The sequence below is a fragment of the Garra rufa genome, chromosome 25, assembly GCF_049309525.1.
Source record: "Garra rufa chromosome 25, GarRuf1.0, whole genome shotgun sequence".
Taxonomy (NCBI): Eukaryota; Metazoa; Chordata; class Actinopteri; order Cypriniformes; family Cyprinidae; genus Garra; species Garra rufa.
The window spans coordinates 10,747,425-10,763,477 of record NC_133385.1 but is presented as its reverse complement, the minus strand read 5'-3'; the positions used below and the strand labels follow the sequence as shown (position 1 = coordinate 10,763,477).

General features: G+C 35.1%; 1 protein-coding gene across 1 annotated transcript; it reads right to left on the bottom strand.

Moving 5' to 3' along the window:
* Positions 1-978: 978 nt before the first annotated feature.
* ptdss2 (phosphatidylserine synthase 2) lies at positions 979-13,816 on the bottom strand. Its single transcript, XM_073831744.1, has 12 exons — positions 13,040-13,816; positions 11,111-11,212; positions 9,591-9,673; positions 6,390-6,457; positions 6,170-6,304; positions 5,133-5,183; positions 4,880-4,993; positions 4,659-4,777; positions 4,467-4,581; positions 4,240-4,385; positions 3,443-3,628; positions 979-2,273 (listed from the first exon to the last, which is right to left on the bottom strand). Exons 1-12 carry the CDS (start codon positions 13,138-13,140, stop codon positions 2,114-2,116), a joined length of 1,380 nt encoding a protein of 459 aa, XP_073687845.1. The 5' UTR covers positions 13,141-13,816; the 3' UTR covers positions 979-2,113.
* Positions 13,817-16,053: the final 2,237 nt, after the last annotated feature.

The window sequence follows — 16,053 nt, the reverse complement described above, 5'->3', positions numbered from 1 at the left end:
TATGACTAGTTTTACAGGCCTACGTTTTTATTAAAACATTTAAAAAATGAATTTTACTATTACTATCTACTACTGCTTTGTCGGACATGCAGATTTTATGTGACCCTGGACAAAAGATGATTATACGTAATCTGAAAGCTGAATAAATGCACATTCCGTTGATTTATGGTTTGTTAGGATATGGTACAATTTGCCTGAGAACTATTTGAAAATCTGGAATCTGAGGGTGAAATATTGAGAAAATCGCCTTTAAAGTTGCCCAAATAAAGTTCTTAGCAATGCATATTACTAATCAAAAATTACGTTTTAATATATTTAGGGTAGGCAATTTATAAAATATCTTAATGGAACACGATCTTTACTTAATATCCTAATGATTTTTGGCATAAAAGAAAAATCGATCATTTTGACCCATACAATGTATTGTTGACTATCGCAAAAAAAAAAAAAAAAAAAAAAAAAAAAAAAACGGTGATATTTATGACTAGTTTTGTGGTCCAGGGTCACATATTTTAAGTTGTTAATTTAAAATCAATTAGTTTATAAGACTGGTTTAATCTTTCTATGTAGGCTTTTAGGTCTAAAGAAAAATGTATACCCACCTGAGTGCGTCAATTTGTACATTGTATGGTCTGGCTTCCAGTCTTATCTGTGTCCAGCTGTTTTTAGCTGTCAAAACAGCTCGTTTTGCTGCTTGATATTGCAAATTTGGCGTGTGTTACCTTATTATTTTAATGTATCATCTTAATTATGAACACACTGATTTGTAGTGCAAACAGTTTTACCGTTTACTATACGTTGTTATGCTTCTACTATTTCCCTATAGCGCCTGATAAACCGGAAGTCTCACCCATAGGCTTACTTTCGTTTTCGTGAACCAAATAAGTTCCATTACTTTTCATAGACTTAAGCTTACATTTGAATTTATTCACAAACAGCCTGTATGAATGAAACATGCATGGTATAAATTAGCTTAAATTTAGACAGTTAAAGAGGGATAACTCCTTTTTATTTATTGAAAACATTATAAAATATGAACTCAGTTCATTTCTATGTAACATGTTTACATGAACCACTATAAGCAGAGGCAGACAGATCATCAAATGGTCCCACAAAGATTTTCAAGAGAGATAATCCTGATCATTTGGACGAGAACATATACTGCGATTTTAACTTTCCCCTCGTTGTTAAATCAAATCGAATCCCCAAACACCTTCAGTAACATGATGCGAAACAGTAACAGCTCAGGCATTGGCGTTTAAGTCGATCTAGCGCTAGACGTTTACATTCACAGTAAGATTATAAATGGCATTTGATACATCGGATCAGGCCGTTTTTGGACTTGCACATTATCAGAATACAGACGCACTACCACAACACAACCCACTCACTGTGACCAGATACACAAATTTGTTTGTTTATACTTATCAAGCCCAAAACACAAGTTTCTGTGTGTGGTTTCCCTGCAAAAATAAAAACAGCATCAGCATGATGAATGTTTTGGCCGCTATGGTCTCGCGCACACATTCACGCATGCAAACGGAAAGTAAAGTTTATCGATTTTGGTCCAGTCATGGCGCTGACCCGCGTTACACAGATCAGAAGGATTGTCCGTGTGAGTTGCTTGAGGCACACTGACTTCCTTTAGCATCATATGCGTAGCAGAAGAACACAGCCGATTAAATAATTACATTCTCATAGCTTTTTAAATATAGTGTTTGAGCTCAAGCAGGATGTTACCTGTAATCCTACTCGCTAAATGTAACTTTAAAAGAGTGGTTTAATTCATAAATGGCTATGTGCACTTGCTCTACTGTGCATAGTGTTCTGCATCGAAATGTGTCTTCCTGCATAGCACCGATCAATAAAACCCAAAACCAGAGGGACAGTGGACCCCGAACCCTTAACGCCTCACCTATGTAACAGCTAAAAAGACATATTTTTCCTAAATATACATAACCCTCTCCGCGGGGAGAGAAAATGATGGCATCGGCTGTCTGGATGCCGCTCGACAGACACCATGAGCGTTGGTATGATCTGAACATGATTATAAACATAAACATGTCCAGTCGCGATGTGTAGTGCACGGCTGTTTGTGTGTGCAAGGATGGATTCATGACTTCCTTTGTCGAACAGTGTCCATATTGCCGTTTAGTTTGCTACGGCCCGATGTGGCCGAATTGCTGCCGTCAGCATGTCCAGGGACTCTGTCCCGGTCTGAAGACCCTTCCTGTCTGCGTCGGCGTGTTTCTTTGTATCGGAGTGTGATGTCTCTGTCAATGCAGAAGACTTGGTCAGTTTAAACAGTTTGGACATTTGAACGCTTTCTAATTCTTTTCTAAAGGTACACTACTAGTCAAAAGATTTTTAATGTTGTCTAAAGAAGTCTCTTCTGCTCACCAAGCCTGGATTTATTTGATCCGATAATTCTGAAATATTTTTACTATTTAAACAATTTAAAAAAAAATTATTTGATTTTAAAGCTTTGCAGTGTCACATGATCCTTCAGAAATCATTATAATATTCTGATTTGCTGTTCAAAAACATTCATGCTGAAAACATGAAAAAAATTCAGGTTTCTTTGATGAGTAGAAGGTTAAGAAGAACAGCATTTATCTGAAATAGAAATCTTTTGTAATATGATAAATGTTGTTATCATCACCTTTGATCAATTTAAAGCATCCTTACTAAATAAAGATACTAATTTCTATCACCCCCCTTTGCAAAAGAATAATAATAATAAAAATTATACTGACTTCAAGCTTTTAAATGGTATAGTGTATTACGTTACAAAAGCTTTTTATTTCAGGTAAATGCTGATCTTAGGAGCTTTTTATTAATTCAAGAATCATGAAAAAACAAAGTACTCAACACAACTGTTTTACATATTGATAATAATAATAAAATGTTTCTTGACCAGTAAATCACCATATTAGAATGATTTCTGAAGGATTGTGTGATACTAAAGATTAATGATTAATGATGCTGAAAATTCAGCTTTGAAATCACAGGAATAAATTGCATTTTAAAATAGATTCAAATGGAAAGCAGTTGTTTTGAATATTAAAAATAGTTTTTGCTGTATTTTGGATCAAAGAATTCCAGGCTTAGCAACCAGAAGAAGCTTCTTTACAAAAAAAAAAAAAAAAAATCAAATCTTACTGTTCAAAAACTTTTGAATGGTAGTGTATAGCATACATTTACTAACAAAGTAGTCTTTTTTTTTCTGCATAAATTTTTCAGGAAGCCCGAAATTAATAAATAGTATGCTAGTGTTCCATTCTGAACAGAACCTGTCATTAATTTTCAATCTGGATTCGATTTACTTTCTGATAAAAAATTAAAAAATATATTAACATTTCATTTTTAATAATTTATTTAATCAGCACTTTATATTGCTATCTGAGTCTATGGTGATAGAGCTAATTTGCAGATTTATTACCGGATGAAAAACCGCCACAAGGTCCAAATGAGGATGAGGACGATTCCAAGTATCCAGCACTGTGTGACGAAGAAGGGGATTGGCAGCATGATTGTGGTCGGATCATACTTGACCACAATCAGAAACTCTGTAACAGTGATGGCTGCCACAATCCACGCTTGCTGGCCCAACTTTTTATGGAATTTCCTAGAATCAAAGAATATATTAGATTTGCTATAATGCAAACTCACAAAAAGAGGTATGGCAGCACAGGAAAAAAAAAGTTCTTAGTGAGCTGGTCAACTAGGTCATATTTTAGGTCTCATAGGTATATCCCAGAAAAAAAAGCCACTTCAAACAAATAAAATCTTAAGCAGCACAGCATGTATTATTCACATATAACTTCCAGAAATAAAAATAGAACTGATGAAATCTGAAAAATTTGTATCTTTCCTAATAATTGTACATAGCATGTACTCCCATTTGCTTAATATTAACTGACCCTCAGGCCATCAAAGATGTAGATAAGTTTGTTTTTTCATCAAAACAGATTTGGAGAAATGTATCACTACTTTATTTGCCCACAACTGATCCTCTGAAGTGAATGGGTGCCATCAGAATGAGAGTCCAAACAGCTGATAAAAACATCACAATATTCCACACCATTCCAATCCAACAACTAAAGTGAAAAGCTGCATGTTTTTTAATAAGCATTTTAACTTCACACCTTTCCCTGAGGGCGAGTAAATTAAATTTTCAGGTGAACGCTTCTAATTGAGACAGCTCACAAGGGTTTGGAAAACCTAGATAATACTTACGGATCATCCATAAAGTCGTAGATCTCTCGCATGGCCACTCCACCCACGTTCACAAAGAAGACAAGCCGTAAAAGCACCAGGTAATGCTCCGGAGGCATCCACAACACAAACTTCAGATAAAACGTATTAAGCTCTGCCAACAAGAACTGCAAAAAAGCGGGAGGAAAGCCATCATTTTTCATTCAAAAAAAAGTGCAGAGATTACCTGCACTAGTCACGTGACTCACCGTGAAAATAATACCCAACACCGCCAACCATCGTCGCAGACTAGATGCAGGACGCCATTCAAACTTTACCCAGCTGTACGGGGTAAACTGAAAGGCAATTCGCTTAATTTTCCCCCTGAAACATAAAATTGCAGAATGTCATATAGGTTTAGTGTGTTTGACCTGCAAATACATCTTTTGCTGTGTTTTTACTTGTATGTTGGGATGTTCCACAATCCCTGCCACTGATACGGCTTCATGGAGAGCCAACCGAGTGTCTTCATGCCGCAGTAAATGCCCAACCCGTTACACACCAACACATCCATGATCCACTACAGCAGGAGAGAGTCACTCCATGAGAATTTGTTTAAGCTGGCCTCTTTAAAACAAGATGATGCATGATTCACAGGGTGTATTTGGTGTGTTTTACTCACGTGATCCCACCAGCACTCAGAGAAGTTGGGCAGCTGGTGCTCGAGGCTGTACTCCAGGAACTCAAACATTACACTGATGATCATACACATCCACCAGTCTCTGATCACCAGCGTCTGAGACACACAGACACAAAATACATGACTAATGGCTTCTAATTAAATTTTTGGATGCCATTTGGCAAACTCAGACATGCTCTTGGGCTAAATAAATCAACTCTTGTTGATTTATCTGTTACTTCAAATTTTGACCAACCTTAATGTACCAGCCTAGGAAATGGGCAGGAACAAATCCATCCATTTTGTCCTGTTGGAAAAAAAAAAAAAAAAAAAAAAAAAACTTAAGTATTAAATACAACATGAAATTAAAATGTGGACTATTTCTATAAATATTACTGCTGTTATCAAATGGTCAGTGCATGTTATTTTTATTAAAAAATCATAATATGTGATCCTGGACCACAAAACCAGTCATAAGGGTCTATTTTCTTAAAGTTGAGATTTATACATCATCTGAAAGCTAAAAAAATAGGTTTGCTAGGATAGGACAGTATTCGGCCGAGATACAACTATTTGAAAAATCAGTAACCTGAGGGTGCAAAAAAATAAATAAAATAAAGGCAATTTTCCGAATATTTTGCTTTTTAAGTTGTCAAAATGAAGTTCTTAGCAATGCATAATACTAATTAAAGATTAAGTTTTGACATATTTATGGTAGGAAATGTACAAAATATCGTCATGAAACATGATCTTAATATCCTCATGATTTTTGGCAAAAAAAAAAAAAAATACCATTTTGACCCATGCAATGTATTTTTGGCTATTGCTACAAATATAACTTGCGCTACTTAAGAGGTTTTATAGTCAGGTCACATACTTTATATTTAAAAAATACTGGCTTTGATTTGGAAATACATCACAAGCCAAAACATATTTGCTGATTCATGATTCATGCTGTTCCTACACAGCTCTGATAGTTTTATTTATCTCATACCATACTGAAATCTTTTCCATTTAAATCAATATTTCATGTCTGTTTATTAATTTATTTGACAAAACACCGATGTAAGAGTAGGATAATGCACAGTCAAAGAGTCATTATTATTACAGAGTATATTCTGTGATACACAAATGACTGTACTCTCTCTCTAACATACTGTATATGCATAATAAATCTCTGATGAATGATCAGATGGATACTTAAGTGACTAGCCATATGTGCAACCCTCTAAAACAGATGCATTTGTATTATCCATGTCAATATTGCTAATGAATAATGATTTTAATGTATACCCAGATGTTGTGGAATGGGTCGGAAGGATGTCCAGGGTCATAAATGAGGCAGTTTCCGCCATAGTCTCTTTCAGGAAGAGGGACGCCAAGTTTTGGGTCAATGTACTTCATAAACTGCCTGCCGTCATGCACTGTCTGAAAGAAAAATCTCAAGCTTAAAAACAACAATATGGACAAAATGTATACATTTAAAGTTGTACTGTTAAGGCTGATAACAAACCTGAAACAGGATGAAGATGAGGAAGAGTTCATACACAACAGAAACGCAGAGCCAGAAACGCCAGTATGCTGTAAAGACAATCACATACCAATAAACATGAACTCTTATACAAACATAAAAGCACTAAACATACGCACTAGCATAAAAATAATTCATTTTTTTGTGATTTAATGAGTTTTTCATGAGTTAAGCATTTTTCTGCATTTGAACCCTTTCATACAATGACTGTATGATTTTGAGATCCATCTTTTCACACTGAGGACAACTGAGGGACTCGTATACAACTATTACAGAAACAGAAACAACTATTACAGGTTCAAACACTCACTGATGCTTCAGACAATGAACTAAGAACCAGGGGTGTAAACTTTTGAAAAGAATAAAGATGCGTACATAGAAGCTACAGGAGATACTTGCATGTTTTCCAGAAGACAAAATATGTTAAATTTACCTTGTCCTTATCTTGAAATTCAAGAAGTTTTCACTACCTAGCTCTTAATGCATTTTATTTCCTTATGAAGCATCAGTGAATGTTTGAACCTTCTGTAATAGTTGCATATGAATCCCTCAGTTGTCCTCAGTATAAAAAGATGGATCTCAAACTCATAGTCATGGTCACAAACAAGGGACTTATGAACAACTATCACTAAAAAAAATCATTTAAGTAACAGTATTATATGTAAATGTCATTTCATGTATAAAAATAACATGCATTTTCTACGATCCCTCTTATTTTGGTAAACTAATTACCATTGTGCAGATTCTGCAAGGTGTATGTAAACTTTTGACTTCAACTGTAAAAAAAGCTTGAATTAAGGATGTGAGATTAAGACTGTAAAGTCCTTTTGGTTATGACTACAACCATTTGTTTGCATCTGCGTCTCTAGAGACTGTCTCTTTGTTGGAGTCCCCCAGTCACTTTTCTATTCTAAAACAACCTCACATACTTCTCTGGGATTGAAATTTAACACCGTTCACTGTGACAGGTAGCCCAACTTGTAATTTGTCTATACATTCGTTAGTTAACTCGTGCCCTTGAGAGAAAGGCTTGAATGACCAGAGGAGGAGTCCTTTAATCATCTTTCCGGTTTCTGTGAGCGATGTGCTGAAAGCCCCATACCAGCTCATCCAGCAAAGCAAGTCGGCCCTCATAACAGCAAGCACAACAAAGAGCGTTTTGAAGGAGATGTGAGTTACTGTTGCTATAACAGTATACTCATTGTTTCTTTACTTTGAAGCTTTAAACTGTATCTCAGAAAGCTACTTCAAACCGTACCCCATCTATTCATAATTCAAAGAAGTTAAAGAGATAGTTCACCCAAAAAGGAAAATTCCGTTATTAAGTACTCGCCCTCATGCTCCAAACCCGTAAGACCTTCGTTCATCTTCGCAATACAAATTAAGATATTTTTGACGAAATCAGAGAGCTTTCTGCCCCCGCACAGACAGCAATACAACAGACTAATTCAAGGCCCAGAAAGGTAGTAAGGACATTGTTAAAACAGTCCATGTGACATCAGTGGTTCAACTAATTTTATGAAGCTATGCAAATACTTTGTGCACAAAAAAAGAAAAAAAAGGAAAAAGAAAATTAAGAACAATGGCTCCAATGCCAGCAGCACCACACACGTGTCATGGTACTCTAGTGCTAATGCATTATAAGCCAAAAATATACCAAAACTTAATTCCTATCTTAACAAACCTTACATCGATGGAAAGCTTATTTATTCAGCTTTCAGTTGATGTATAAATCTCTTTTTTTTTACCTTTATGACTGGTTTTGTGGTTCAGGGTCAAATTAACTTTATATTCCAACACAAAAAGCATAAAATGCCATGTATGGACTTCTGGGAAAACTATTGAGTGACTCAAATAAATTTTTATGAACTGATTCATTGGAATAAACACAAATGAATCAATCTTCTCAACACGACTTGCAAGGTCCTTTTAGAAGACTGTCTGATGATTGCATCATTTCGCAGAACTGTAATATGAAAATGTGTGTGAGAAAAAAAGACGTATTTGTTTAGTCACGCATCACTGCCAGTTATTCGAAAGCATGTTACTGGAAAAGCTATGCTGTTCTTAAAACAGCTGAGCGACTGTCACATTACTGAAACCTGTAGTTAAGTCAGTAGTTTTAGCTACTCCATGAGACCTCACAATTACAGCATCTCAAAGTTGACCTGAAGATGATGTGAAACTTGGGTTAAAGTTAAAGGGATAGTTCACCCAAAAATTAAAATGTGATGTGTATCTGCTTACCCCCAGGGCATCCAAGATGTAGGTGACTTTGTTACCTCAGAAAAACACAAATGAAGATTTTTAACGAAAACCGGTGCCATCCATACCATGGACGTGGATGGGCACCAAACCTTTAAAAGTAAATAAAAACATGCTCAGACAAATCCAAATTACACCCTGTGACTCGTGACGATACACTGATGTCCTAAGACACGAAACGATCGTTTTTTGCGAGAAACTGAACAGTATTTATATAATTTTTTACCTTTGATACACAGCCAGGTTCATCTGTCATGAGCATGAGCTTAACATCCGGCTCGTTATGTGTGAACGCGCTCTGGTGTAGAATACGCAAACGCCGGAAGGGGAAATCAGTGAAAAGTCCTGGATGAGTTTGCGAAAGCAAACGTAATATTTTAGCTTTAAATCGATTTGAACAATCAGGGTAAGCGCAAAATTCCCACAATCTCTGTGCACTGTGTAAACAATTAGTGTCGTATACAAGCGACAGATTGCTTCCGGCGTTTGCGTATTCTACGGCAGAGCGCGTTCACATGTCACGAGCCGGATGCATAACTCGTGCTCAGGACAGATGGACATTGCTGTGTATCAAAGGTAAAAAAATGATATAAATACTGTTCAGTTTCTCACAAAAAACGCTTGTTTCGTGTCTTAAGACATCAGTGTATCGTCACGAGTCGCAGGGTGTAATTTGGATTTGTCTGTGCATGTTCACTCGTATTATTTGGCTGGCAGACTGCACCGGTTTTCGTTAAAAATCTTTGTGTTCTGCTGAGGAAACAGTCACCTACATCTTGGATGCCCTGGGAGTAAGCAGATACACATCAAATTTTCATTTTTGGGTGAACTATCCCTTTAAATCATAATCATGTTTGAATAAAGGTTATTATTCTGACTTCAGTTAAGGTTAGATCATGTAAAGGTTACTGGTCTGACCTGGATGAGGACGTGTGAAGGGACCATCTTTAGCTTGTGTTACTCCAAAACAAAGGAACACCAGAATACTTGCTACAATTCCTCTGAAAAAAGACAAAATATACACAAATTAAAAACAAACAGTGGTTCTTTATGTGCTAAATTTGCTGCTATGACGCTAACATGTTTCTAGGACATTGAAAGGCAGATGCTAAAGAATTGAATAGAAGAACAGAATAGAATCAATTTACCACATTTTTGTTGTTAAGTTGTTAAAGATTTTGTTAAAGAGTTATAAGTCATAGTTGAAGTCAAAAGTTTACATACACCTTGGGGAATCTGCAAAATGTTGATTATTTTACCAAAATGGGGGTCAAAATGTCTTGAATTTAAAGAAAAATCTGGGTAAATTCCACATATTTTGTCTTCTGGTGAACATGTACCTTCTGTAGTTTATTTAGGCAATTAAGAAAGAATAAAAAAATACACATCTTCATTCTGTTCAAAAGTTTTCACCCCTGGCTTTTAATGCATCATGTTTCCTTTTGGAGCATCAGTGAGCATTTGAATGTTCTGTAATAGTTACATATGAGTCCCTCAGGTGTCCTCAGAGTGAAAAGATGGATTTCAAAATCATACAGTCGTTGTTGAAAAGGGTTCAAATAAACAAAAATGCGGAAAAAACAAAGAATTTCTGGGACCTGAAGGATTTTTCTGAAGAACAGCAGGCAGTTTAACTGTTCAGGACAAACAAGGGACTCATGAGCAACTATCACCAAAAAAAAAAACAAAAAAAAAAAAAACACAGCTTTGGATAATTCGGGTACACAGTATTAAGAATTAAGCATATGTAAACTTTTGAACAGGGTAATTTTTATAAATTCAACTATTATTTTCCCTTGTGGACTATATGTAAACATCTTATATGTGAAATAGCTTATTAAGGTCAGTACTAAATAAAAAAAACATGCATTTTGTATAATCCCTCTTTATTTTGGTAAAATAATTTACATTTTGCAGATTCTGCAAGGTGTACATAAACGTTTGACTTCAACTGTATCAACCAAACCAACCAGCTATGAGAAAAATATATTTTTTTCTCAGAATTGTGTGATATAAACTCGCAATTGTGAGTTATAACGAGAAATAGTGACTTATGACATTTTTCACTTTTGTTTTTGAACTTTGGTTCAAAAATTGCAAGAACTGCTAATAAATCTACACATAGAACTCATACTGAAATACTAGCTGCTCTTTCTTTTGATAAAGGTCACGTTCTTTTAATCACAGCGGGTCAGTCTGTAACCTGGACTTTGTGATCAGCAGCAGATGTCACACATAATCCTGTTAGCCAATAGAAAGCCTGCCACTTGTCAAGGCCATCCCAGCTACAGCCATGTGACATTTCTGTCCACATCGGACCACTTTAACTTTAGCTTCTGCTCAGAAGGAAATAGTGCGTCTCATTCTCTGGCGCTGTGAACTGCACTCTGCTCGAAGTGCTAAAGGTAAAAGTTGCACTGACTGCATGCCACCCATACCTTTTAGTGTTATACGCTGTGTCATGTGGCGTCTCCTCCAATAGTGTCACATAAACCAGAGCACATGTCAGGATGAACAGCACTGTCACTGTATGAGCCCTCCTTCAGAGAGAAAGACGAAACAAGAGTACAGAGCTTGCATTCAGAAGTTATTGGCAGAGGTCTGGTTTTGGCTTTTTTTCACATTCAAATCCTGCTTAGCTGGTATACAGGTTGATCATGAACAACCACGCCTCAACATGCACACCTCAGCACATGCATACACACGGGGGAGAGAGGAAAGATCAGTATGGCAGTTCTTACAACAAATCCAGTTCTTGGAACCGATTTTCAAAGAGCATTTTGACCTTTGAGATGTCAAGGTTTTAGTCTCAACATTTATGGTTGCTACCTAGAAAATCAAACCACAAATGAAAGTAGCTTTATATGGTTGCAGATAGTAACTTTTTAAAGCTTTTTTTAATTGAGAAAAGCATAGTATTTGAAGAGATACTCCACCCAACAATTTAAGTCTAGACAACACTTTTTTTCAGGGAAAAAAAAAAAAAGAGAAAATTATAATAAATAAAATAACATAAAACGTAATAAAGTCATTTTCAAATTAATTTTATTTAATTTTTTGGGGGACAAATTATCACTTTCACAAATTGGTATAAATATTATTGGATTTTACAATTATTAATAAAATTTAAATTATTAATTTGTTCTTAATAATTATAAGTTATTGCATTAAAATAAATAAAGCAATAAAGCAAAATTGTTTCTGTAAAATTTGTTATAAAAAGTTTGCATTAGTACTACATTTTATTATTATTATTATTAACATCATAAACATTAACAACAGCATTAATAATTAAATGCATAGTTGTAATCTGATTTAAGTATTGCATTAAAAATCCAGAAAAAACTAAACAAAACAAAGTTCTGAATATTGGCTGTAACAGTCTAAAACTAAAACAAACAATTTATACACAGAATTAGCATAAATGTTATTGTTTGTTATTCATATAATAATTATTGGAATTATTATTCATATTATTAAAATTATAACTATCAAAAATAACAAACACAAATTATCATCATCATGTGACCCTGGACCACAAAACCAGTCTTAAGTAGAACGGGTATTTTTGTTGCAATAACTAAAAATACATTGTATGCGTCAAAATGATCGATTTTTCTTTTCTGATATGTTAATGCAATGTTTCATGAAAATATTTTGTAAATTTCCTACCATAAATATATCAAAACTGAAATTTGGATTAGTCATATGAATTGCCCAGAACTTCATTTGGACAACTTTAAAGGCAATTTTCTCAATATTTTGATTTTTTTTTGCATCCTCAGATTCCTGATTTTCAAAAAGTTGCATCTCAGCCAAATATTGTCCTATCCTAACAAACCACACATCAATGGTAAGCTTATTTATTCAACTTTCAGATTATGTATAAATGCCAATTAAAAAAATGTGCCGCTTATTACTGGTTTTGGTCTAGGGTCACATTTCATAAGTATTATTATAGTAATTTTGGATTTCTTTGAATACTATGAAACATCTCACATGTAATTTGTTGTTAATGTATAAACTATACATTGATCTGTCATGTTTTCTGTCTCTACGGTTCAGTGTGTCTCCTAGTGTAAAGAGACTAGGAGAGAAAGAGTCTCGCCCACAGCATCTGTCCATCTTAAAGCCTTTAATTGATCGAGTGTCATTGTGCTGAGTTTGCAGAAGAGAGAAAAGCCGAGCAAAGCTGTAATACTACTGAACAGCCTCTGGACATCACACACACACACACACACACACACACACACACACACACACACACACACACACACACACACACAACTACAGAAAGACACTGAAATCAAAGAACACAATCATAATAAGCCACTATCATAACATGAGAGATGTGATTGTGAACTCACCAGAAGAATGTGTTGGTTCCATCATCAAACACTTCACACTCAGAGCGGTCGGTTAATGGGAGATCATCTGTGCCTGACCTCTTCCACTCGCCTTTAGCCATCACGGCAGAGGTTAAACCAAACCTGAACTAAACTAAATCTAACTTATCCCACCTGAGATTTTACTGAGAACAACCCAACAAACAGGAACCAAACTTACATATGACTTCAACCTAAATTTAAACCAACAACTGAACTAAACCTAACCTATCTGACACCTAATCTATCTGTAACCCAACAGAACTGTCATGTCAAACTGAACTAAACCCAACAGACCTGTGCTGAACTGACTCAACCTGACCTGCAACTAAACTGACCCCTAACCCCTAATTCAACACACCTGAAATTAAAACCCAATCCTAACTAAGTTAACCCAAACCTAACTCACTTGCACTGAGATTTAAGCCTGAACTAATTAACGTTAAAACAGAATAAATCACAACAACCCAAACCAACAACCAAAGACTGACCTGAACTATCTAAACCTGAAATAAAAGATAAAACAACTAAAATCACAGTAAGCCACACAGGAGCTCGCGCACGTTCCGCCACTGGCCGGTAACGGAGCGCATTAACCGGATCAACAGTCGTTCATGGACGAGAGGTTTTAAGAACCGGCGGATAAATGACCTCTTCAAGCTTCATATATTAACCCAACGCGGACGCACCATCCTCCGAGGACCAATAAAACGATTTTACAGAGTGCAGCAGACGCACGCGCACCTCTCGTGCACTTCAGAAAAATATAACCATCGTAAGGTCGCGCGGCATGCGTCATTTCCGTTTGGCGTCACGAATTTGTGTTTTTGGTCATCAAACCGTGTGCACAATATTCCGCTCTGTTCTGCATCCACAATAAGTTATGTATTTATTGTTTATGGTTTATATATTTATGAATTTAATTAAGTTGTAACGTGATATATAATCGTTATTATGCTATATATTATACACTGCAAGTCAAATGTTTTTGAACCGTAAGATTTTTAATGTTTTTAAAGGTCTCTTCTGCTCACCAAGCCTGCTTTTATTTGATCCAAAGTACAGCAAAAACAGTAATATTATGAAATATTTTTACTATTCAAAATAACTGCTTTCTATTTGAATAGATTTTAAGAATATATATCCAAAGCTAAATTTTCAGCATCGTTACTCCAGTCTTCAATGTCACATGAACATTCAGAAATCATTCTAATAGCTGATTTGCTGCTCAAGAAACATTTTATTCTATTTATAATTATTAATATTTAAAACAGTTGAGTACATTTTGTCAGGTTTCTTTGAGGAAAGATCTAAAGATCAGCATTTATTTGAAATATCTTCTAAACTTTCTATTCTATTCTATATCTATTTTCAACATAATAATAATAAATGTTTCTTGAACAGCAAATCAGCCTATTAGAATGATTTCTGAAGGATCATGTGACACTAAAGACTGGCTTTGAAATCAAAGGAATAAATTACATTTTAATATATTCAAATAGAAAACATTTATTTTAAATACTAAAAATATTTCCAAATATTTTTACTGTTTTTGTTGTACTTCGGATCAAATAAATGCAGTTTTGGTGAGCAAAAGAGGCATTTTTTTTAAACATTAAAAATCTTACTGTTCAAAAGCTTTTGACTGGTAGAGTACCTACTAGTTTATACCAGTGTATTAAACATGAAATATTCCTTATCTTTCAAATAAAGATTTACAAACATGCCTGTCGGGGTTTACACAAAGGAAGACAGATTATATGGCGTGGTGGAAAGATTTACATAATTGTAAGAAATTTCCATCACATGATCATGGGATACATTATGAGACACCAGAACCTTCCACAGTTTGAGCAAAGTACATTAAACCTGGAGCTTGTTGCATAAACTTGGTTAAGACTGTGTCTTAAGAACTACTTTGACTAACTAAAAGTTAACCAAGTGAAAATCAGTTACTTTTGACATTCAAATAAGACTAATCTTTTATGGTTTTAATGACCAGCCTAACAGAAATAGATATTAAATAAATAGATGACTAACTTTAAAGACTAGTCTAAGCAGTTAATGCAACCGTCCACAGAACCTTCAACAGTACGATCAAAGTCCATTAAACCAGGAACTTGTGAACACTGACAGACAACAGTGATAATATTCATACATTATGTAAGCAGCCTGTTTATCTAAAACGTCCTAGTTTACCATAGTAATGGTGTTTACAACTCTAAAAGACTTCAAAGAAAGCAGATTTAGCAAAAAATATGAGATCAGCAGAGCTCAGTTATTTATAATTGTAACTGTTAAAACTAGTTTAAACTTGATGGATGTCTCGAATAAAGCTTGTTGCAGAGCAAGATTGCACTGAAAAATTCAGGGTGTTTGTGTTTGTTAAACTTTAATTCAGACGTATTTGTCCACTAAGACATAAATATGATGACTGAAACCAGCGATTAACAAGGTTATAAACCTAATGTGATCCCATTTACGTTTACCTCAGTTTATTTAACGCAACACTATACTGTGGTCAAAAGGGGGCGCTGTTGCACTATTCACAATCACATTATGTCCCACTTTACCATAGTAAAAGTGTTTGCAACTCTAAAGGCTTTCACAGATAACAGATTCAGCCAAATATACCAAACTTTAGTAGCACAGTACATCTCAGTTATTTATAATCGTTTCGGTTGAACTGTACTATTACTAGTTTCAACTCGACTAATGTCACCAATAAAGCTTGTTAAACTTGCTTGTTGCAGAGCAGATTGTACTAAAAATTCAGGATGTTTGTGTGCATTTGTCAAACTTTAATTCAGACTTCTTTGTCTACTAAAACATATAGGTTACAGAATATAAATATGATGACTGAAACCAGCGATTTACAAGGTTATAAACCTAATGTGATTCCATTTAGGTTTACCTCACATTTTATTTAACGCAACACTATACTGTGGTCAAAAGGGGGCGCTGTTGCACTATTCACAAATCACATAATGTCCCAC